The 23,969-nt window shown below is 41.5% G+C and overlaps 1 protein-coding gene across 3 annotated transcripts in view; it reads left to right on the top strand.

Moving 5' to 3' along the window:
- Positions 1 to 1,010: 1,010 nt before the first annotated feature.
- VPS45 (vacuolar protein sorting 45 homolog) overlaps positions 1,011 to 23,969 on the top strand; it is a 78,179-nt gene continuing 55,220 nt past the window's right edge. For all 3 annotated transcript variants that reach the window (XR_002822843.1, XM_004389598.2, XM_023724574.1), the window contains exons 1-12: positions 1,011 to 1,205; positions 1,782 to 1,916; positions 3,590 to 3,650; positions 7,816 to 7,895; positions 8,920 to 8,988; positions 9,111 to 9,248; positions 9,693 to 9,803; positions 12,079 to 12,213; positions 12,627 to 12,740; positions 13,145 to 13,312; positions 23,266 to 23,424; positions 23,635 to 23,742. Coding sequence is in view for 2 of the 3 variants with exons in the window: in XM_004389598.2 (XP_004389655.1) it covers positions 1,113 to 1,205; positions 1,782 to 1,916; positions 3,590 to 3,650; positions 7,816 to 7,895; positions 8,920 to 8,988; positions 9,111 to 9,248; positions 9,693 to 9,803; positions 12,079 to 12,213; positions 12,627 to 12,740; positions 13,145 to 13,312; positions 23,266 to 23,424; positions 23,635 to 23,742 (1,371 nt within the window). In the remaining variant the exon portion in view is untranslated. The remainder of the gene's footprint in view (positions 1,206 to 1,781; positions 1,917 to 3,589; positions 3,651 to 7,815; positions 7,896 to 8,919; positions 8,989 to 9,110; positions 9,249 to 9,692; positions 9,804 to 12,078; positions 12,214 to 12,626; positions 12,741 to 13,144; positions 13,313 to 23,265; positions 23,425 to 23,634; positions 23,743 to 23,969) is intronic.

Raw genomic sequence — 23,969 nt, 5'->3', positions numbered from 1 at the left:
GGTGGGGTCCGGTGGGGTGGGGTCCGGTGGGGTGGGGTCCGGTGGGTTGGCGCGCCAGTGGGGTCCGGTGGCAAATGCCCTCCTCTGCCCCCCGCCACCCACGCCTCGGGTCTGCGCGTCCTGCCAGCTGCGCGTCTTGGCAGCCGACCCCAGCTTCGGGGCCCCCCTGGGGGATCCAAGGCCTCTCCCAAGAGATCCCTAAAGGGCGTTCCCTTTGTTCATTCATTCAGGTAATATTTGTTCAACTTCGGTTCCTCAGTTTTTAGGAACCTAACCCAGGCCTAGCTTTGCCGCCTTTTCATACAGGTGCACTGCCCCTGCCTTGGAGTCCCCGGGCGGTGCAAACTGTTAACACGCTGCGCGGCTAACGGGAAGGATGGCAGTTTGAGTCCACCCAGAGGTGCCTAGGAAGAAAGGCCTGGCGATCTACTTCCGAAAAATGAACCACCGAAAACCCTATGGAGCACAGTTCTACTCTGACACACATGGGGGCTTCTCCACGGTAACAGGTTTTAACGGGTCTCTGCCTCGTGAATGACTCAGCCAAGCTAGGAAAGACCCTTCCCCTCCCCTGCTTAGCCAATACCCCGTGTGAATTTCCAAATTCCGAGTCCCCAGCGCTGGGAGGATCAGGCCCCCTCTCCTCCCTTCACCCCTCACGCCCCCCAAGAAAGTGTTAATGGCAAATAGTGACCACGGCCACGCTCCGCTGTTCCTGCCCGGGAGCCAGCCTTATGCCAAGCTCCTCCACACCGCAAGGCGCCCCCTTCTCCCCAAGCCAGGAGGCGTTTCAAGCCGCAGCCGGGGCCTCCTGAGCCGGGAGAAGTCTGAGAGCCCGGGGCTCAAACACCTCCAGGCTGGTGGTGGGTGAGCCGGGACTCCTCCGCGCGGGGCGGCCCGAGGGCTCCCGGCCCGGCTCTCCCAGCCCGCCGGGAAGCTTGGGTCCGGACCCTGCAGCGGAACTACAATTCCCAGCACCGCGGCCGCCCGGACTCCCGGAAGCCGCCGTGAGGAGGGCAGGAAGCCGCTGAGACCCCGCCAAGAGGCCGGGGGTTAGTTCAGCAAGAAAAAGGGGGCGGGAAGGGCTGGGGGCCCCCTGTCAAGTCGTCGCCATGAACGTGGTTTTTGCTGTGAAGCAGTACATTTCCAAAATGATAGAGGACAGCGGACCCGGTATGAAAGTACTTCTCATGGATAAAGAGACGGTGAGTTTGGTTTTCCTCCAGTATTTATCATGAGGCAGCCGTCCCTCCTGTACAATAGCGAACCCCATTCCCCTGTCGGATTTAGTGTTGAATTAAAGATTGTAAAGCGAGAGTCAGTTCTGTATGGGAACTGAAACGTTGCGTAAAGCTTGCCCAGTAGGTTTTAAGGTTTCTTATATCCGGTACAGTTTATTGGAATCAGAAATCCTTTTCTGAATGTCTCTATCAAGGAATAATTAGCACGTGAGACCGAGCGCTGGGAAGACTTTGGGGATGGCCCGGTTATTTCCAGTCAACGTTGTGTTTTTAAAGTAAAGCTGAGATGATAAGTCGTTATTTTTTTGGTCACAGACTTTAAAGAAAACAACTCTTTCAGGGGATGGCAAATTATGGATTGTCCGTGTTCAGACAGAGCCTGTTTTTCATCCTGGTACATTGTCTCCCTGCTTTGAAATGCTCAGTAGATGCTCAGCTAAGTGTTAATGAACATACACACACGCACGAAGTCTTGGGTGTTATTATTTGTTTTTATTATTCTGGACTAACGTCATCTGAGTTCGTTCTTTTTCTTTACAGACTGGAATAGTGAGTATGGTATACACACAGTCAGAGATTCTTCAGAAGGAAGTGTACCTCTTTGAACGCCTTGACTCTCAAAATCGAGAGGTCATGAAACACCTGAAGGCGATTTGTTTTCTTCGGCCGACGAAGGTACTACACGAGCCGAACTGCCATCTGCCCAAGGAAATGCAGAACACTCTGGTTTGAAACGTTAAGGAGGCAAAATAAATTTTATTATCATCCTTCATGGTATCATCACTGTCCTCATTTATCAGAATTATAACCTTGACTCTTCTCCTTTCCACATCTCGGTTCACCCCTCAGGGCCAGTTCTTCCTTCAAGGTGTCTTTTAGGTTCTTGGCTATTTCAAAAGCCACCCATAACAGAGACCCACATCACTTTATTCCTGGATTAACGTCCATACCTATCCCACCATATAACATTGCAATTTAATCTTATATACAACTATCAGTGTCTTGAATCTTTACCATTTTCTCCACATCTATACTCAGGAACCTATAGTGGCTCGATTTTATTTCTGTGACTAAATCTATATTTAGCAGCCCAAGAGTCAAAGCCCTCTTTTAGCTGATTAGGTCTGCCCTTAATGTATCCAGTCGTCCTATGCCCCAGCTCTGCTCCTCACTACAGCTGACCAGGGCTTTTTACCATCTCCTTGCATCCTCATTCCTGTCCCCTATCGTTTGTTCTCGTCCCCGAATCTAAAGGTTCCTCAACCTTCTGTAAGTCTGTCCATCACCTTCTAAATTTATCCTGAGTCTCTTCTTTAAAAATCCTTTCCTAGCTCAGTATTATTTTGATACTCTCTTGCTTCATATCCATGTTTTTCAATGCTTGTATACTCTTTTACCACATTCATGCATTCTGTGATTTCCAAAGTACAAATCCAGCCATATCACACCCACTTCAAATCCTCGGATGACTTCTCATTGTTTTAGGATAAAGACAAAATTCCTTAATTGTACCCTGCTATTTGCAAATACTTCACAAACATTGCAGGTGGTCACAGTCTTGGTTTCAATTAATTAAACGTCAAAGCAAATATACCCGTTGCCGTAGAGTCAATTCCGACTCATAGCAACCCTCTAGGACAGAGTAGAACTGTCCCATAGGGTTTCCAAGGCTGCAATCTTTATAGAAGCAGACTGCTACATCTTTCTCCCTCAGAGTGGCTGGTGGGCTTGAACCACCAACCTTTCAGTTAGCAGCCTAGCACTTAACCACTGTGCCAACAGGGCCCCTTAAATATAATTAACTAAATTTCTCTTGAATGTTTGTTTTTAAAGGACTAGAGAGACATTTTGATATTTTATATCATAATTGATCAGCTGAATTTATGAACAAGCAACTTGAGGGAAATTTGCAGAATTACTGTCAATTTTATGGTGTATTTCAACGTCAGTTTCCTTTATATTTTTATCTTAATTTGGCCAAGATGATGCAACTACTTAATATTTAATGTGTTTATATATATATTCCCGTTGCCATTGAGTCGATTCTGACTCATAGCAACCCTATAGGACAGAATAGAACTGCCCCATAGGGTTTCCAAGGAGCCGCTGGTGGATTCAAACTGCCAACCTTTTGGTTAGCAGCCGAGCTCTTAACCACTACACCACTTTTGATCATTGTATTTTATGTATCTCTTTTTTGTCCACAACCCTCACTCCCCCCAACAGGCACGCATTTAACATAGACCTCATCACACAGTGGGCTCTCAGTAGACAAATAAATCAGTAGATGATATTTATTAGTTTTTAACTTAAGCCATTCTCTTCATATTTCATTCTTTCTTTCCTAGGAGAACGTAGATTATCTGATTCAGGAGCTCCGAAGACCCAAATATAGTGTATATTTTATTTGTAAGTATGTTATTTCACCTACTTAAACATCCTAGTTACTATGCTCCATTGAGTACATCATATCATCAATAAGTTAATTGAATCTCTCACTGTAAAAGTTTATTTTTTATGTCATTTCAAAGTATTAAAAATCTTGTGATTAGCATTCTGTTCCAGAGAGCTAATGGTGATTTCTATTCATCATTGGTCACTTAGGCAAAAACATTTTTTAAGTTCTATTTTGTCTTTCAAGATGTTTTGCAAGTATCAGAGTTCTCAGTAGCCACATTCCACATCCCAGATTTGCAACAACAACAAACATATATATATTTCTATTTTACACTTTTATGAATTGAGGTATAAAAAACCAAAAACCGAACCCGTTGCCGTTGAGTCGATTCTGACTCATAGCGACCCTACAGGACAAAGTAGAACTTGCCTGTAGAGTTTCCAGGGAGCACTTGGTGGTTTCCAACTGCTGACCTTTTGGTTAGCAGCCATAGCTCTTAACCACTACGCCACCAGAGTTTCCAAATTGAGGTACAGGAACTGATTTATACTTAAGTTTGTTGGAAGAGCAGAGATTAGTGTTACATACCGGGTAAAAACATTCCCTTTCTCTTTGCTGTTTTATGTGATACTTGAAAGTACAAGGCATCAGTGCACAACTCTTAAGTGCACAGCTTTTTTGGGGGGGAAGGATTTGAAATAAACCAAGTTTGTGGCTACTATGCAATTTATATGGATTTAAAAAACATATGTATATAATATATCTGCTTTGGAAGTTACATCTGTTCTCCTCTAGATGTCATTGCTGATCTTTATAGGATTCAGAAAACCAAAACCCAACCCATTGCCTTGTAGTTGTTTCCAACTCACAACTGTTAACCAAAAGGTAGGTGGTCTGAACCCACCAGCCACTCTGCGGGAGAAAGATTTGGCAGTTTGCTTCTTTAAAGATCAAAAAGCCAAACCCAACCTATTGCCTTTGAGTCGATTTCAGCTCATAGCCACCCTATAGGACAGAGTAGAACTGCCCCATAGGGTTTCCAAAGCTGTAAATCTTGATGGAAACAGACTGCTTTGGAACAGCCAACCTTTCAGTTAGTAGCTAAGTACCTTAACCCCTATACTATCAAAGGCTGTAAAGATTACAGCCTCAGAAATCCTATGGGGCAGTTCTACTCTGTCCTTTAGGGTCGCTATGAGATTATAGGATTAGTGCAGTATGTCTATTTGGTGACATTTCCAAAACCAGGGACAAAACTTAACACTCAGTATGTAGGGAGTTTGAGAAGTTTTAAAGCTTAGTTGGAGGCTTTGGAATTTTAGGGTTTTGATACCTAGACTTTAGTCTAAGATTTTTTTCAGTATATGCTACTATTTAATAATGATACAAAAAAGTTACATTTGTGTAAGTCTCATTCTCTCTCTATAAGGTAATTAGCACTAAAGCCCATGAAAAATAATCTTTGTTGAAATTTCTTCTGTAAAACAATCAATTTCAGAATTTTATTCGAAGTAAACTAAAATTAATTTGTATATAGTAATTTTATTCATTACAAACTTTCCAGTACAATTTGTATTAGCACTAAACTAATACATCTCATTTTTTATAATTTTATTTTTGTATGTTTTTATGTCTACTTAATCTCTTCTATAATTGGCTTCTCCCTCCTTTATTTTAAAAAAAAAAAAAAAACTTTTTATTATGGAAGTTTTCAAATATATATAAAAGTAGAATAGTATAATAAGTCCACACATACCCATCATCCAGTGTTAACAATGATCAAGCCATGGCCCATGTAGTTTTAGCTATACTGCCACCTACCCCCGCCCCCCACCAAAATTATTTTGAAGCAAATCTAAGACATCGTATAATTTTACCCATAAGTATTTCAGTATGCATCCCTGAAAGATAAGGACTCATTTTTTAAAAATGCCATTATTACATCTAAATAAAAATGAAAAATAATTTCCTTACTATTTTCAAATATTCATTCAGTGTTCAAATTTCTAATTCTCACATGTCTTTTTTTTAAGTTTGTTTGAATCAGGATCAAAATAAGGTCCACATATTGCTATTGGTTGATATGTTGTTTATGCCCCTTTAATCTTCTATAGGTTCCGTCTGTCTTTCTCTTTTCCTTGCAATTTATTTATTTATTGAAGGAACTGAATTGTATGTAAAGTTCCCCACAGCCTGGATTTTGCTGATTGCATCCCCATGGGGTAGTTTAACATGTTCCTGGAAATTCAGCAGTTCCTCTATTCTCTAGTTGCTGTAAATTGGTAGTTGGATAACCAAAAACTAAACCCATTGCCATCAAGTCAATTCCAACTCATAGCGACCCTATAGGACAGAGTAGAACTGCCCCATAGGGCTTCCAAGGCTATAAATCTTTACGGAAGCAGATGGCCACATCTTTCTCCCGTGCGGCAGCTGGTGAGTTCGAACCACCGAACTCTTGGTTAGTAGCTGAGCACATAACCACTCTGCCACCAGGGCTCCTGGTGGTAGTTGGATTGTTAGGTGCTATTGAGTCAGTTCTGACTCATAGTGACCCTGTGTACAACAAAATGAAACACTGCCCTGTCCTGCAGCACCTCACAATCGTTGCTATGTTTGAGCCCATCATTGCAGCCACTGTGTCAGTCCATCTTGTCGAGGGGCTGCCTCTCTTTTGCTGACCCTTTACTTTACCAAGCATGATGTCCTTCTCCAGGGACTGGTCCCTCCTGATAACATGGCCAAAGTATGTGAGATGAACTCTCGCCATTCTCGCTTCTAAGGAGCGTTCTGGCTGTACTTCTTCCAAGACAGATTTGTTCATTCTTCTAGCAGTCCATGGTATATTCAATATTCTTCACCACCACCATAATGCAAAGGCATCCATTCTTCTTCAGTCTTCCTTATTCATTGTCCAGCTTTCACATGCGTGTGAGGCGACTGAAGATATCATGGCTCGGGTCAGTTGCCCTTAGTCCTCAAAGTGACATCTTAGCTTTGGCAGTTGGATAGAGATGCTTAATGAAATTCAGATTTGATTTATTTGTGGCACGAATACCTCATGGGTGATGCTGTATGCTTGCATTGAGTGTTTCTTGTGATATTAGCAGCTGTTGTTGCTCAGTGCTTACCCATTGCTGTCGAGTTGATTCCGACTCATAGCGACCCCATAGGACAGAGTAGAACTGCCCTGTAGAATTTCCAGGGAGCACCTGGTGGATTCGAACCGCTGACCTTTTGGTTCGCAGCTGAACACTTAACCACTGCACCACCAGGGTTCCCCCAACTCATCCAGCCTTTGTCTATTCTTCCATGTGTTTGTCAAAGGGCTGTATAGATTGGGAGAAAATTTTGGGGAATCATATGTCCAATAATGGTCTAATAACATATATACATATGTACACATATATATGTATGTATGTATATGTAAAACTTCTACAACTTAACAACAAAAATACAAGTAACTCAATCAAAAATGGGCAAAGGACTTGAACAGACATTTCACCAAAACGGATATTCAAATGGCCAAGAAGCACAAAAACGATTTTCCATGTCATTAGCCATTTAGAAAACTCAAAACCAAACCCATTGCCGTTCAGTTGCTTCTGACTTGTAGTGACCCTACAGGACAGAGTCGAACTGCCCCATAGGGTTTCCAAGGAGCGCCTGGTGGCTTCGAATTGCTGACCTTTTGGTTAGCAGCCGAGCTCTTAACCACTGCGCCACCAGGGTTTCCGCTCAATGCTTACAACCATTAATTCATTAGAGGTTGAAAAAAATGGTGTTATTCAAATTCTGTTATTATTTTCTCTCTTTGTTTTAGCTGGAATGTTCTATAAAAGGAAATTTCCCCTTGTCTACTATTTTGTTACCCAGTATAGTGTGTATACAAAAGACAGGAGGAAAGCTTACTTTTTTCCATTTATTTACTACTGTCAGTATAGTGGCTTGGTTCCCTAGTTTCTTCCAATGGTGATCATTTTTTTTTTTTTTTTTAGTATTACTATGAATTTATGGATTTAAACATATTTGGGCTGCTCATTCCAGTTTGAGGGTTTTTAGTTTTACCTGTGCCATAATGTGTACTGTCCTAAACTTCACCTGTTCATTAGGCTGTAACTGGCAGGCCCGTTTATGTCTAATTGCAGCAGAGACAAGCTCACATGTCTGTTTCAGATTTCAGTAACGTGATCAGCAAGAGTGATGTGAAGTCATTGGCTGAAGCTGACGAACAGGAAGTTGTGACTGAGGTTCAGGTAAACGTTGGGTCCCTCACACATCTCGAAAAATAAGGAAGGTGCCATCTCAAAAGAAGGGCGCCTACTGAGCAGACAGATAAATGTGCCTTGCACCAGACTATATCCAGTGGACGGCAGTGGGTTTGGGTACTCACGTTTAGAAAGTTTGGAGAGGTGTCAAAGTGAATGGGAGCAGAATTAAAGGCATCCGTGAGAATACAGAATACGGAGATTGGGTTGGGGGATTGGTAGGAAGGTTTCACAGGGCTGGGACAGAATCAGATCCGTCCTGTGCTAGGTTTAGGAGCCACGATGTAAGAGTCTTCATCAACAGGACGACGTCTGATTGGGAGAGAACAGGAAGTGAAGGTTGTGAGTGAGGCTTTGTTAAAGTTCTGTGGGTGATTATCTTGCTTTGGGAGGAAGTAAGCAGACTGTTGTCGTTAGGTGAAAACTTGGACACTCCAAAACATGTACTCTGCATATGTACCGCAGTCACATTAGAACATGTCATGTGACCTTTTCCTCCTGGAACACACGGTGTTCTGAAATATGATTGTGCTGTGTTTACTGAAGTGAAGAATATTGTCTTCAGAGACAACGAATACACAAATTTTGCATTTTTCAGAAGACTATGCTAGGTTATAAATGACTAAAAATAATGACCTATTTTAAATCCTATTGTCCCCTAAACGGCAAAGTTCTGTTTTATCTGAGTATAACGTTGTATGTTCTATAGCAGTATTTTATTTTTACTAATTGGTAAGTGTGTATAGATGTCTCTGGAAATAAACTGTGTATGTATGCCTCTACAACTTTTGTTTTTTTTTTTGGAAAGATTTATTGTTACTGTTTTATAATCATTTTATTAATTCGCCCACTTTGACTCTTGTTACTCAGTTGTTAATTGAGCAATTTTTGTATCTCTGTTGCACCTGAATTTCAAGTTTGACGTTTTGGGATTAGATCACATATGACAACATTACTGCATGGTGAAATGGGAGTTTATGGAATGACTGATCTTGGGGTTCTTTATTTGCAGGAATTCTATGGTGATTACATTGCTGTGAATCCACATTTGTTCTCCCTCAATATTTTGGGCTGCTGCCAGGTATGGAAGAAAAGGATAAGAAATTAAGTTAATTCATCAGGTGAGAGTTAATTCAACAAGTACTTGGATTTGTGAAAGAAAATTCAAATATTTTCTCTGGATATATGTTTTTTAACAAAAAGGGTCGAAATTGGGATCCAGCCCAGCTATCCAGAACAACTCAAGGGCTGACAGCTCTCCTTTTGTCTCTGAAGAAATGTCCCATGATTCGTTACCAGCTGTCATCAGAGGCAGCAAAGAGACTCGCCGAATGTGTGAAGGTATGCCATTGCCTCCAGAACCTGAAGACCATTCGGTCCCCTGTGGACGAGAATGCTACCTTTTCTTTCAGAAACGAAAAAAAAAATTTTACATAGAACCAAGGAGATGATGTGTTAGGTTATTGGCAAAGAGCTAGGTGTTTGCGATCCAAAACCAAAAGCAACAAATGAGAGCTAAGATTCTTAAGCTCTAACTCAGGAAACATCTACAAGCTGTTTAACCTTTTTTGGTTCAGTTAAACCACTGGTGTGATAAGAGTTTCAAGTCCTAGTCTCTCTTAAATAGAATGCAACTACGTGAAGCTTTTGATTCCTTTTATGGAAGGCCTACGCAGGTGCAAAGAGCTATTGTTAGATACGGTTTTTATGTATTAATTTCCTATTTTTCTCATCTTTATCTGCAGCTAATTGGTTGACCAAACCATCTTTCTCTCTCATCCACAGCAAGTGATAACTAAAGAATACGAACTTTTCGAATTCCGGCGAACTGAGGTTCCTCCACTGCTGCTTGTTTTAGATCGCTGTGATGATACCGTCACCCCCCTGCTAGACCAGGTGCAGGACAGACCTTTATCAGCCGCGTAGAGGGAGGGTTTCAGGTCGCGTCCATCAAAATGCAGAAATGGACAGCATGATCCATTGTTTTGCCCCATTTTCCGTTGTTGTTGTGTTCCCTGATGTTTTGATTTCACCATTTTCCCAGCCACAGTTCTCTTTGACTCTTTCTTCTGTCTCCTCCTTCCTGCCCTTTGTGCCATTACTCCCCAGCCTGATAAAGGCAACTTCTAAGTTGTGTGGATTCTTGTTTCCCTGTGTTTCTTTCGTCGGCTCTTTTCCTTTCTTAGGGCCATCGCCTTGGTGCAGCCCCCGATCTCTTGCAGGAACACTGATGTAATTGTCTAGTGGAGCCCTCCCTTGTAATTTCTTCCCACTCTAATATATCCCACCGACGTGCTGTTGTTAAATTGCTTTTCTTAAAGCATAGCTCTAATCCTGTTATTCCCCCAGCTTAAAAATCTTTATTGATTCCCATTTGCCTACTGGATTAAGTGTAAACGCCTCAACTTGGCCTCCAGGAGCCTTCACAATAAGGGTTCAACCTCATATAAAACTGGGTGGGACACTGCTGCCCAAATATGCCCATGCTTTCCTGCCATAGTGCTTTTATTCACATTGTAACCTTTGTCTAAACTGTAGAATTGTTGGACTGCCTTTTCTTCCCATCCCCACCTATCAACATACTTTCTGAAAACCACTCAAAAGCCATTTCGCTTCTCCCTGATAACCTGCATTCTGTCAGTCAGACGTGTCTTCCGTCCGTAAGTCACTGTAGAACCTTGCGTCTGTCTTGCGTCTCGTGCTGCCTTGCCCTGTCGTGGCTTTGGTGGTTTTCGCCTTCCTAGGTTCTTGTTCCTTTAAGACAGGCTGTGTCTGACTGGTGTTCGCCCTCCTTCAGGCACAAGAACGGTGCCTTGCGCATAACAGGTGCTTTGTTAACAGTGAATATGAATTCTTTTGAAAAGTAGAGTCTGTATCTCGGTTTATTCCCAGCTTACAGTAATGTTAATGCTGAAGGAAATCCGTGGCTGTGGAATGAAAGTTCCCTGTGGTGTAGGATGGCCTTATATTCCTAAAATCCAAAGTTACATGTGTTGACTAAAGAAACTCAAAACTATGAAAAAGTAAAAAGAAAAATAACAGCTTGGAATTCTGTTTTCCAAGGAAAACCAATTATTCGTTTAACAAATTTCACTGAGAACCTGTTATGTGCCAGATACTGTACTCAGTTCTAGAGAGAAAGGGGTGAAAGATACAATCTCTGCCCTCAAAGAGCCCATGGTCCAATGGAACAGAAGTAGACAGATAATTTTAATTATCTACTAAGTGCTATGGTAGAAGCATGCACGTTATGTCATCCGTGGCAGCAGGAAACATTTTCTTGTACTTATTTTAAATACCCTAAGGGAACTTGCTTTTTTCCTATGGTAAATCTTCTAGGAATAAAGCAACTTCTTTTGTAACCTCTTAAATTATTTCTTGATAAATCTAGATTGCTTAAAACAAAATACAACAATATAAATTTTTCTAGCATACCAAGATTTGGAAGGTAGATTGCTGGAGAATACTTACTTTTGTCTAATGGGCTTATGACTAAATTGATTTATTCTCTGTAAATGGTGAGAAGGCAAAATTTGGGGTTTCCCCTTTTCAGTTTTGCCAAATAAGTTCACTCTTTGTAAGACTGGAAACCAATCCTTCTTCACAATTCATGTTAAGTAAAAATATAAAATAAAATGGATGAAGAGGAAGACTACTGAATATGCCAGTATTTTGATCAACTCACAGGGTTTTTTCTGATAATATTAGTGTTCCCAAGATAAATATAGCACCACTCAGATCGGCAAGAACACACTTCTCATGCTGCCGAGAACCACAGAAGTGTACAGGAAGTGATACGGCTTGTAAGTGCAGTACCAATATAGCCCTCTCTGGGAAGCCACAAATACACTCTTAATTCACAGGCAAAGATTGGAACTCATGATAGATCTAATCTGTTTTCTTTCTATCAGGAAAATTCATCTGGTTAGCCTTGTTCCAAAAGTGTAAAATCTGAAAGTATGTTGACTTTTGAGTGTTTAACTACTTCAAATGACAATCTAAATACTTATTATAGCACAAAACATTAAGGTCATTTGGACTAAATGGAGACGCTCCGTGTAAAGAAGGCTAATTACCAAGAAGGTCATTAAATTTTATTTGTTTTCCTGAGCAGTTACTACTTCCATGTTTTGTCAGTTACCGATTTTTTTTGTCATGATTCTTTATTTAGTGGACATACCAGGCCATGGTCCATGAACTATTAGGCATAAACAACAATCGGATTGATCTTTCCAGAGTTCCAGGGATCAGTAAAGACCTGAGAGAAGTGGTCCTGTCTGCTGAAAATGATGAATTCTATGCAAATGTAGGTGTTTGAGTACCTTTTTTTATATCGTGATTGTGTTAATGTAATAAGGTCAGCGTTGGCTTCTTGGAATGGGGGTCTCCATGCGTTTCGTGTAGATAAGTCTGTATCCCAAGGAAAGGCAGAAGACTGGGATTCTGACCCTTTACAATATCTTTTTCATAGAAACCGCATACTTGTAAAATTTTGAACCCAATTTAATTTAATTACTTCCCTCCGTGTCTAGGAGCCCTTTGTGAGAATAGTGATGGCATTCACCATCAGTGCCCTGGCCTGTCCAAAAATGGTCATTATAATGGAATTCTTGCCTTTCAACTCTAACTGTGTGCAAGATGCTTTTTCACTTCTTGTTTTCAATTGTCTGAAAGTCAGACTAGTTGATAGAACTGTTTTTCTAACTTCCTTTTTCACAGAATATGTATCTGAACTTTGCTGAGATTGGTAGCAATATAAAGAATCTCATGGAAGACTTTCAGAAGAAGAAACAAAAAGAACAGCAAAAACTAGAATCAATAGCAGACATGAAGGTAAATTGAACATGGACCTGTATGACTAACACACAAGACTTTGGAAACGTTCATGCGAGCGACGTTTGTAGAATCTTGTGGGTCTGATTTATACCCTGATTCCGTATGTTGGTTTGAGACTTACTTTCTGTGATGTCTCTCCTTAGTAAACAGTGTAGTGAAAACTTCATAATAAGCCATGTCCTTCTTTCCATTCTTCAGTTATTCTTGGACTTTTAAAAACTCGGTCTACTGACATATACTAGTTCTTTTTAAGCCTAACAAAATGTCATGTGATTGAAAGTTGTAGGTTCCTCAGTCTGGGCAGAAAATAATGCCTGTTTTTCTTCTTTTTTCCTTCTTACTACGTGTCTGTCCTCAGTCCAGAAATAACAGAACCCCCTGTTGATGTTTCCCCGTGACAGGCGTTTGTTGAGAATTATCCACAGTTTAAGAAAATGTCTGGGACTGTCTCAAAGCATGTGACGGTGGTCGGAGAGCTGTCTCGGTTGGTCAGTGAACGGAATCTGCTGGAGGTTTCGGAGGTTGAGCAAGAACTGGCCTGTCAAAATGACCATTCCAGTGCTCTCCAGGTACCTTACTCAGTCCAGTTTGACGAGTCCCTACTGTGTGAGGCAGTGTGCCAGGCAGAGCAAGAGATACGGAGGCAAGTAATCCTCCTTCTCCACGTGGAACTTACAGTCTAACAGGGATTTGAGACAAGGACACACACTCTTATGATTTAAGATGGGTGTTCGTAAGGGCCACAGGAGGAGTACAACATGCAATGGGGATTCCAGTGGGTTCAATTCAGTTGATCAATTATCTATGAAGGTACTCTGGTCTACCAGAAATAGCACTAGACTAAAATCAGACAATCCGGATTGTAGTGTTTGGTTTCCCACTTACTGGCTTTACGATCCAGAGCTGTTGACTTCATCTCTGAGCCAGTTTTCTCATTTGTAAAATAGGCATAATAATACTTATCTCACCAGGTTGAGAGGATTTTAAAAGTTGTAATGTATATGAAAATGTATTATCTAAGGTTTTTTTAATTACTGAACATCTGCTTTTCCTTCTACAAATATGTGAATGCCTGCTACATGTACATACTGATATGAGGGTCTAGGGATACGGTATAAGCTTCCTAGGGCTACCTTAGCAAGTTACCACAGACCAGTGACTTAAAACAACACAAATTTATTCCCTCACAGACCTGGAGGCTAGAACTCTGAAATCGAGATGTCAGCCAGCCTTGCCTCCTCCGCAGGCCCTAGGGGAAGAATTCTTCCTTGCTCCTTGTTAGCTTCTAGTGGTTGCTGGCGGTCCTTGGTGCTGCTTGTAGCTGCTCCCTCCCCTCTCTGCCTCTGTTGTCACATGGGCTTGTTACAGTTAGGACCACGCTAAACAGCTGTGACCTCGGCTTAACTGATCACATCTGTGAGACTTTATTTCCAAATATGGTCACATGCTGAGGTTCTGGGGGGACATGAATATTTGGAGACACTGTTCAACCCAGAAGAAGCCCTCGCGGCGCTGTGGTTTAAGCACTTGGCTGCTAACCAGAAGGTCGGTGGTTCAAACCCACCAGCCATTCCTCGGGAGAAAGATGTGTCAATCTGCTTCCGTAAAGATTACAACCTTGGGAACCCCACGAGGCAGTTCTACTCTGGCCTATAGGGTCGCTATAAGCTGGAATCGACTCAACGGCAATGGGTTTGGTTTTTTTGGTGGATATTCAACCCAGTACCGGTACAAAGATGAGTAAGATACAATCTTTTCTTTTAAAGAGCCACACGATAGTGGGGGAGAAAGAAATTTAAACCGTGAACCATAATACCATGCAATAAGTGTGGAAATACAGAGGAAGGAGCAACTGTTTTCCCTAAGGGCGAGCCTGAAAGGCCCCTTAGAGAAGACGACGTTAGATTTGGGTCTGGACAGATAAATAAGTAGGAGCGCATCGAGCAGAGAAAGGGAGGGAACGTTCTCGGCAGAGAGAACGCCGGCATGGCGATGTGAGAAACAAAGGAAACGGGATAGTTCAGGGTAGCTGAGCAGGGTGCAGCTGAGAAGGGGTCCCGGACAAGCCTCAGAAGATACACGGGGGCCATGTTGTGGCCACTGAACGGTGGTGGGTCTTTGATCGTAAAGTGTTGGGGAGCTCCCACAGGATTTAAAAGGAAAGTGACCTAATTCGACCCTGGCCTCGAGAAATTTACAGTCTAGCTGAAGAGCCGAAACCGAAGCACAGGAAACAATTAGATGATGTTTCAAGATAACATTTAATTAAGTCAAGTATGATACTGATTATAATAGGATAGGAGGTTATTAGGGACAGTTTCTCAGAGACGAGGGTATTGAGCTGGACCTTAAAGAATGAATAGAATTTGGAGGAGGATTTCAGTCAGGGATAACAGCAGAAGCAGAGATGCAGAAGTATGCGGGAAATAATGAGCAGTCTGACCTATTGGAGTGGGTGTGGAAGAGAAATGAGACGCAAAATTGAATAGGTAAACATGAGCCAGTTTATGGAGAGGCTTGTAAGAGGAATGTGTACTCGCTGGGATGGGCAGAGATCTAGTGTAGGGTCTTACGTGGACAGCTGAGGTGATGAAGGCTGTGTTTTAAGAGATTCAATCTAGTAAAGACGTTCTAAGGTGGCAACACTGAAGTCAGAGGCTGGTAGACTCGTAGTGATGTTAGTAAAAATGTGCAGTTTGGGGCAAATCGGAGAGACGATTCAAAGGTAAGGAAATAAGAATGGAATGTGGGTGTCAGGATAGCAAGACAGTACAAATCAGATGATTCCGTGGTTCCTAAAATATGGCAAAAAGGTGGTATTACTGACAAAGGAGGAACTAAGGAATGAAATTCCTGTGGGAGGCAGCCGTGTCTAAACCACTTACTGTAAGAAGCACATTTCCTGATTAATTACCTGTTGCCGTCCAGTCGATTCCTACTTATACTCATCCCATAGGACAGGGTAGAATTGCCCCATAGGGTTTCCAAGGAGCAGCTGGTGGATTCGAACTGCCGACTTTTTGGTTAGCAGCCAAGCGCGTAACTGCTGAGTCACCAGAGCTCTTTTCCTCACTAACAGAACCCTATATTCTAAAGTTTAGTCTTTTTGTTTCCTTCTCACAATTCTTCTTTATTTATAAAATGAAACCATCATGGTATACTGTAAATAACACAGGCTTTAGAGCCAGGCCTGGTCGTGCAGCGGTTAAGTGTTCAGCTGCTAACGGAAAGGTCAGCAGTTCGAACCCACTAGCCGCTTGGCAGGAGAAAGATGTAGCAGTCCACTTCATAAAGATTTACAGCCTTGGAAGCCCTGTGGGGCAGTTCTCCTCTGTCCCACGGGGTCACCATGAGTCGGAATTGGCTCGACGGCAGTTGGTTTGCTTTTTGGTTTTGTCCTGGCGTCTGTCCTGTCTCTACTTAACAGAGTTTCTTTGGGAAGATTGCGTACTTTGTGCAAGCCTCAGGTTCCTATCTGTAAAACAGGGAAGATGATTTCAAACTTTTCGATTGTTACAAGGATGCAGCGAGATATGTAAAATGCTTCTAAGTGCTTTGTAAATGTTGATTCCCTTTCTCTAAGCATGTTTATATATATATCTATACGTGGTACAATCAAAAGAAAGAAATCCATCTGTGGGTGCTCTAGTTATACCAAAGTCATTTCCAAGATTTATAGTTGTTGGTTTTAAATTTTTAAAACTGTTGATCAGGGTTTCCTCTGAAAGCACCACCATTTTGAAAATCGTGGGGATGCTATTTGCTTTATTCAGTGAGAAATGCTTCTGTTGGCACTTTCTTAATTTTGTCCCTGTGTCCTTAAGTCTTCGCAAAGAATTCTCAGTGTTTTAGGTTAACTTTACTGTTAGTTTTTTAGCTGTTGTTATATATATATATATATATAACACAGTATTTGCCAATTCAGTATTGTTCACACGTTCAGTTCAGTGATACCGATTATATTAGTCGTATTGCGCAGGCATCACCATTATCATAGCCAAGTTTTCTGTCCCCATTAACAGATACTCAGTGTTTCCTAAACAATGACTTCCCCTCCCTCCCTTCTGCCCCGGGTACCCACTAGTAAACTTTGGTCTCTGTACATTTGCCTAATCTAGGTATTTCATATAAGTGGGATCATAAATATTTGTCCTTTGTGATCGACTTACTTCACCCAAGCATGATGTTTTCAAGGGTTGTACATGTTACACCATGTGTCAGAACTTTGCTTCTCTTTGTGGGCCAGTACTGTTCCACTGTACGTCTCTACCCCATTTTGTGGATCGTTCATCTGTTGGTGGGCATCTTGGTGGTTCCCACCTTTTGGCCGTTGTAAATAGTGCTGCAGTGAGCATTGGTGTGCGTGTGTCTGTGTTGCTGCTTTCAAGTCTCTCGCATATCTACCTAGGAGTGGAATTGCTAGGTTATATGGTAGTTCTGTGTTCAGCTTTTTGAGGAACTGCCCAACTATTTTCCACAGCTGCTGTACCATTTTGCATTCCCACCAGCAATGGATAGGGTTTCTGATTTATCCACATCCTCGCCAACATTTGTTGTTTTCTGTTCCTTTGATCTTAGCCATCCTGGTGGAGTGAAGTGGTATCTTGTTGTGGTTGTGATTTGCATCTCCTTGACGGCTAATGATGTTGAGCAGGTTTTCACATGCCTGTTGGCCATTTACGTATCTTCTTTTGTGAAATGTCTATTCCAGTCTTTGGCCTGTTTTTTGATTGGGTTGTTTGTTTCTTGTTATTAAGTTGTAGCACTTCTTTATGTATCTGGATATTAAACCCTTATCTGAGACATGGTTCCAAAAATGTTCTCCCTTTGCTTTGTTGTTAAAGTGCTGTTGAACAGAAGTTTTTAATTTTGATGAAGTCCTGTTTATCTATTTTGTCTCTCGTTGCTTGTGCTTTTGGTGTTGTATCTAAAAATACTTTATTGTTGTTTTAATTGTATTAAATTCTGTTGCTTAAATAGATAATACAAATACCTGGTGAAAGGGATAAGTAGTAAAAACTGAGACTATTGCTAGTTTCACATGCATTTTTACAGTTATTCTATGTATGTGCAAGCCTGTTGCAGCTCTCTTTTTTTTTAATTTAAATGGTACCGTATTGTACACATAGTTCTGAATTTTGTTGCTTTACTTAACCATGTATCTCAGAGACTGTCCAAATCAGAACCTAAAGACTCACTCATTCCTTTTAATCAGTAAATAGTATTCCTATAAAGATGTATCATAATTTACTTAACTTGGCCGACTTACTTCAAACAATACTGGTAATAATAGTTTATAGTTGTTCTGTGGGTCTAATAGAAGTGTTCCTATCAAAACTTTGTGTTTATCTCAATATAATGAGTCTTCTGCTTCTTATTAAAAAAAAAAAAAAATCTTGCCCTGTCCTGTAAGTAAGTTTAAATTTCTTTGTTTTTATCATTTTATTTTTCCCTTTAGAACAACAGAAGTAAACATTAATCATTAGCAGATTTCAGTATCTTTAGTTGTATCTCTCTACCATATGGTACGCAGCTGGAAAAAGTTTCTGTAATTCTTTGCCTAAAGTCTTATTTTTTGTCCCCTTTAAAAAATAGATACTTAAAAAATACGAACTCCACTTTTGAAGATTTTCTCACTGACGGTATTGGGGTTTTACGGTGAACAGTTGATTTGGACTCCCTATCATAAAGGATGTCTTTGGCAACATGATGTAAATAGTCTATAAAGGGACCTTCTGTTGGATGACGAGTGACGCCAGCATCCTGACCCCTAAATGGGCTGTGGCATTCCTGGGCTTGACCTTAGAGGAGAATACATCATGAGGCAATGAATTGAGGTTTTTGAGTAGAGATGGAGTTTGCTTTATTGAATGGTGCTATCATGGTGAGAAAAAAAAATGCTCATAGATGCTAAAAATTAACCTATAAATTGCTGCCACTTCTACCAGTTACCCCCCGGCTAACGAACGAATGATTAAGAATTTCACTAGAACCAAGGTGCAGTGCGCTGCCCTTGAGATACGTCCACATCCTCAGAGAAAGAAACTGCTTGGATTAGATTTTCACACCATGAAGAGAAGCATCTTCGCAAGATGAGCAGTTTATTTTGTTGAGTTTTTTCTCTTGTGTTGGCATACCGCAGCTTCTCACTTGGAGTGAGGAACCCGTCTATTTTATTGCTGAGCCCTTCTTTGCTGACTCTGGGTAAAAGATCTCAAATCATCCTGTTAATGACGCACAGGAAAGACTCAATAAATACTTGCTAGGAATAGTGAGGAAAAGCCCTATTTGAAGCCGTATAGTGTAGAGACTAAGAACTTGGGCCTTTGATGGCTTGGGTTTGAAAGTGATTCTTAGCCACTCTGTACCTCGGGAAAGTGAAGTACTACCGCAGAGATGGTTGGAGGGATCATCAGCTGATATGTGCAGAGTACTTACTGTGGTACCTGGTCCTTGTAGCATTCAACAAATGTTAACTATAACCATTATCAGTGTTATCATTTGATGGTCCGTTCTGTTTTCCTTATGGCATCCGGGACATGTTTTTTAGTCCACTGATGACCTTGCGTCTCTCCCTGGTTTCAGAAAGTTTTTTCTGCTTCTCATTGCAATCATAAGAAAATTGTTTGCGACACATTGAGCTGACAGTTTTGCTTTGATCGTTTAGAGTAAAAAGGATCCTTTCTTCTCTAAACCAACATGTAACCACTGTTTGTTATCGAAATAGTGTTGACCAGCAGAAGACCTACTGCAAAGCTAAATTTTACATTGACTAATCATGAAGAAAAAGAGCACTGACTCAGATGTAGTTGCCAGTCAGTGGAATTGGGTCCTGGCTACTTTTCTGATCATTTTGCTAGATAAGCTCTTTATCGTCCCATAACACTATTCTCTCAAACTGTTAGATTAGACTCAATGTTATCATACCAACATGCTGGAGGCTTCTCCCAGCTCCATCTTGCGGCCTAATCTGTTGGCGTATATTGCTGTTCATGGAGTGGGTGATAGTAGATAGCAAGGAAGGTATCCTCTTCTCTAGGTTAAATTAAAGCAAAAAATAGAGACTTTTTAATTGCTGACTTCATTTGTAATTATGTACAGTAGTTTAAAATGTAGGTGTGTCGTTGTGAAAATGGTTTTCATGTGCTACTCTATCATGCGTTTGGTAGGAAAAAAGAAAAGTAGTCAACCAGAAAAAATGGAACAATCTCTAGATGTCAGAAGAGAATTGTCTTCTCATTGATATCTTATGAGTGAATGTTACCTCCAAAGATGGTATTTTGTTTTCCTTTTGGGTTTCCAAGGAGTGGCTGGTAGATTTGAACTGCTGACCTTTTGGTTAGTAGCCAAGCTCTTAACCACTGTGCCACCAGGGCTCCTTCTTCTCTGTTTAGTACCCTGAAATTTCAACATAATATTTTCCACTCTTAGTCAAGGTTATGAGTCAAATAACCATGAGGGAAATAGTTCAAAATGAAGTCAAAGGCTAACATGGAATTTAGGCAAACAAAAAGGCCCTGCTTCTCCAGGGACACGTAGTCAAAAGTGAAGAAAGCTCAGCTTGTACCTACAGGTCCCTTCTCATAAGGAAATAGGTAAGGGTAGCCAGAGCACTGACCTGACCCAGGGGTTGGGTACTCAGGTCTGAAAAGTAGTCTACACCAAGTGATCCCAGGTCAGCTCTGGGCCAGGTGTGGGAAGGAGAGCTGAGGTAAGCCAGGAATGTAAATACCAGCACCAAATCTCAAAGAGTAGGTTCTAAAATGGGGAGCAGAGCCGAGAGTCAAGATCCAAGTGAAGATGATTAGAAAGGGAGCGGGTGGAAAGGGTACAAACTGACGGCAGCAAGCAGTCCTTGTCCCCATACCAGTTTGTGGGCTGGCTGTTACTGGGGTATATAGGGTTTGCTTAAAAGTACAGAGACAGGTTACCAGAAATTGAGTAGATTCAAGGTGGAAGGAGTGAGTGCCCAGCAAGAAATGGAACATTACGCTGTAAGAAAAGTGACAACAGAGAGATGCATGACGGGATTACTTAAGATTTTAAACTTCCGCCAAGTTGATTGAGATACGTGTGAAATTGTGTATATGTACTTGCTAATAATTTGTACCCTGAAATTTCTTCACATTATAGTAGAAACTAGTGAAACATATGAAGAGATACTCTAAATAGGCTTATTCAGTGGCTCCTCTGTGGAAAAAGTACCACAGAAGGGGAAAAAGTGAGGAAATTCTTAGGAATACAGGGTCTAAATCTATAGAAGAGAAATGTCGTCCTTGTGTACCCTTTAAGGATGAAGGATGATGACGAAATGTTAGCCCAGGCCAACTCGCTCAGAGCGCTTTCTATCTGAGAGCTCACTGGGACATTCCTCCATTTCATGATGGTCCCCCTGCAGTGTGAACAGAAAAGTGCTTAGACATTGGACCTGGTTGTTTGGGGTACTGAAAAGATAACATACGTGAAAACATCTTGTAAATGGTAAAGCACCGTACAGGTGTTAATAATTATGTCCTCAGAATCCAGTGCTCTTCAAGGTCTTTCAACCCAAGCCATTTCTTTCTCCGATTCTCATATTCCTGTTAATACTATCACCTCTTTCAGTCTCTCAGACTAATTCCAACTCATTGATTCTTCAGGGTCTTTTGCAAATGTCACCTCCTTCACAAAGTCTTTCCTGATTTCTCAGCAACCAGATATACTTGCACTTCATTTTGTCTTCCCTTCGCCCGCGTTGCACAGGGTTTCAACGTTTTGTTCTTTGTTTTGTCTTGTTTTTTGGCATGCATATGTTTCTGTTCTAACACCACATATGTGTTCCTGAAAAACCTCACATTTTGCAAAATCATACGCTAAAAATAATGGTTATGGGGGAAAGCAGGGTTATAAGCAGACCACTTAAAACCTACCTAACTTTGTAATCGGAGCCCTAACGAAAATAATAACAATCCTAATAAAAATACTAGCACAGTTAAATCCCCTGGCATTTGCACCTAGAAGTAAGACTCAGTCTATCATTTGCAGCCTCATTCTCAGGGCTCATGGTTTTTGTTTTGTTTTGTTTTTTTACCCCTAAGGTATAAAGTCTTGCAGACATTTGCTTCTCAATAAAAAATACAACTTAAGGATGGCCTTCTTCATCGATTAGTTTGTTGTTGTTTTGTTCTGCTTTTTAGCACAGATAAATTTGCGCTCGCCCCTTCCCCAGAGAGCGTGTTGTGTGCTTGTAGGCCACGGAATCAATTCCTAGCGACCCTACAGGACAGGGTAGAACTGCTGCTCGTGGGTTTCCTAGGCTGCAGTCTTCGTGGGAGCAGAGGTCCAGGTCTTCTCCCGCAGAGCAGCTGGTGGGTTTGAACTGCTGACGTTTTGGTTAGCAGCCGCGCCTTAACCGTTGCTCCACCAGGGCTCCTTTCCAGATAGCCTAACGTAGAGGAAAGTAGAGCAGCTCTTGAAGCCACAGAACCAGCTACCGCAGGATTTTCATCCTTCTTCTAGTAGATTGCTAAGGCTGCTTCTGTAATCATGAGGAAGCTTGTCCCTTGTCTCTTCTAAATATTTACATGCTGGGAAAATTACGTCGGAACCAATATGCCTGCTGTGTTGCGCTGACATCATGCGTGTATTTACCAATCTCCTAGAACAAAAGTACATTAAAGAGACATGCTTTGTAGCAGAACAGACTGTGCTTGTTTATCTCCCTTCTCTCCCAATGCCTGTGAGCTCTTTGAAGACGAGAATTGTCTCTAACTCAACTCTGCAGCCCCTGCAGTGGCTGGCATGATGCCTTCTGCTTAAGAAGGGGCTCAAAAGGTATTTGTTGGCTTGAATCAAATTATGTGTTCTGCCGCATAATAAATATAAGTCGGTGCTATATGGAAGGCCCTTAATGTGAGGATTGGCAAAACATCAACGTTTCTTCTGGTTCCCTTTGCTGGCAGTAGCTGCCTTCTTAAGATCTTAAGTACTCAATTTAGACATTAGTTGCTATTACATACTTTGATACTCTGTAAACCATGTTGAGGCATAGTGTTACCTGTGATGCTTCTTGCCGATTAAGCCCTGACCTCCTGTGTAAAAATCTATCCACTTGTCTCCATTTCACTGGTCAGTCACTAACACTAAGAGAAAGGAGTAGAGTTTCCTACGTCAGCTGGTCAGTTCTGTTGTATGCTGTATTGTTTGAAGTGGTAGAAATAGGCTGTGTTCCTTGTTTCAGTAAGGAAATTACAGCTTAGCTATTGGAACAGGAACGAGCAAGTATCCATGGTTACATTCTTACTTGTTTTACAGCAGTTACAGTGAGAATGTATTTCCTCGTTTAAGTCTTATCTTGGGCAAAAGGCATTTAATTTTCTGTACTTGAGGCGGTTGCCAAACATATGACCTGTACGTTGCCACAGCAGTAATCTCAGTCGTGAGCTCAGCTGTAGCACTGCCATTCAGTAAGACCAGGTCTTAGGTGTTATACAACCGAGGGCTCACGTGAAGGGGGATAAACCTCAATTCTCTCTTTCTTCAGAATGTGAAGAGGCTCCTGCAGAACCCCAGAGTGACAGAGCTCGATGCTGCTCGCCTGGTGATGCTTTACGCTCTGCATTATGAGCGCCACAGCAGCAATAGTCTGCCAGGACTCATGGTGGACCTCAGGAACAAAGGGGTTTCTGAGAAGTATCGAAAGGTAACCGAATTTATACAGTGAGCCCCCCAAACGGGTACCAACTCAGTTATCATATTCTTGGCTCTGATAAAGAATAAATTATAGTCTTTTTATTCACAGAATTGTAGAATTCGGCCTTCTCAGGTCTTCATTTCCATACAAGATTATTTTCTTAGGAAATGAGCCTCCTGATCCCCAAGCAATAAAAGGTTGCTTCTCTTCTTTTTATAGCTCGTGTCTGCGGTTGTGGAATACGGTGGTAAACGGGTCAGAGGAAGCGATCTCTTCAGCCCCAAAGATGCTGTGGCTATAACCAAACAGTTCCTCAAAGGACTGAAGGTATGAATATCACCTCTGTGTTTTCCTAAGTGAGACGCAGTTGAAGCCCCTGAGGCTGTGAGTGAATGAATATGATCTCCACAGTATCTTGAGGATTGCTGATGACTGAGAACTATATCAATTAAATGAAATTAAAGCAGATGTCCTCTTGAAAACTCTCTCTTTAAGTGCTTTCTGTATTGGAGTAGTAACAGTATTGGACCAAATAGCTGAGCAGGAAATAACTG

Source organism: Trichechus manatus, unplaced genomic scaffold (assembly GCF_000243295.1).
Source record: "Trichechus manatus latirostris isolate Lorelei unplaced genomic scaffold, TriManLat1.0 scaffold00250, whole genome shotgun sequence".
In the NCBI taxonomy this organism is placed as follows: domain Eukaryota; kingdom Metazoa; phylum Chordata; class Mammalia; order Sirenia; family Trichechidae; genus Trichechus; species Trichechus manatus.
Note: the sequence above shows the minus strand (reverse complement) of the source record. Positions and strands in the feature narration are given on the sequence as shown.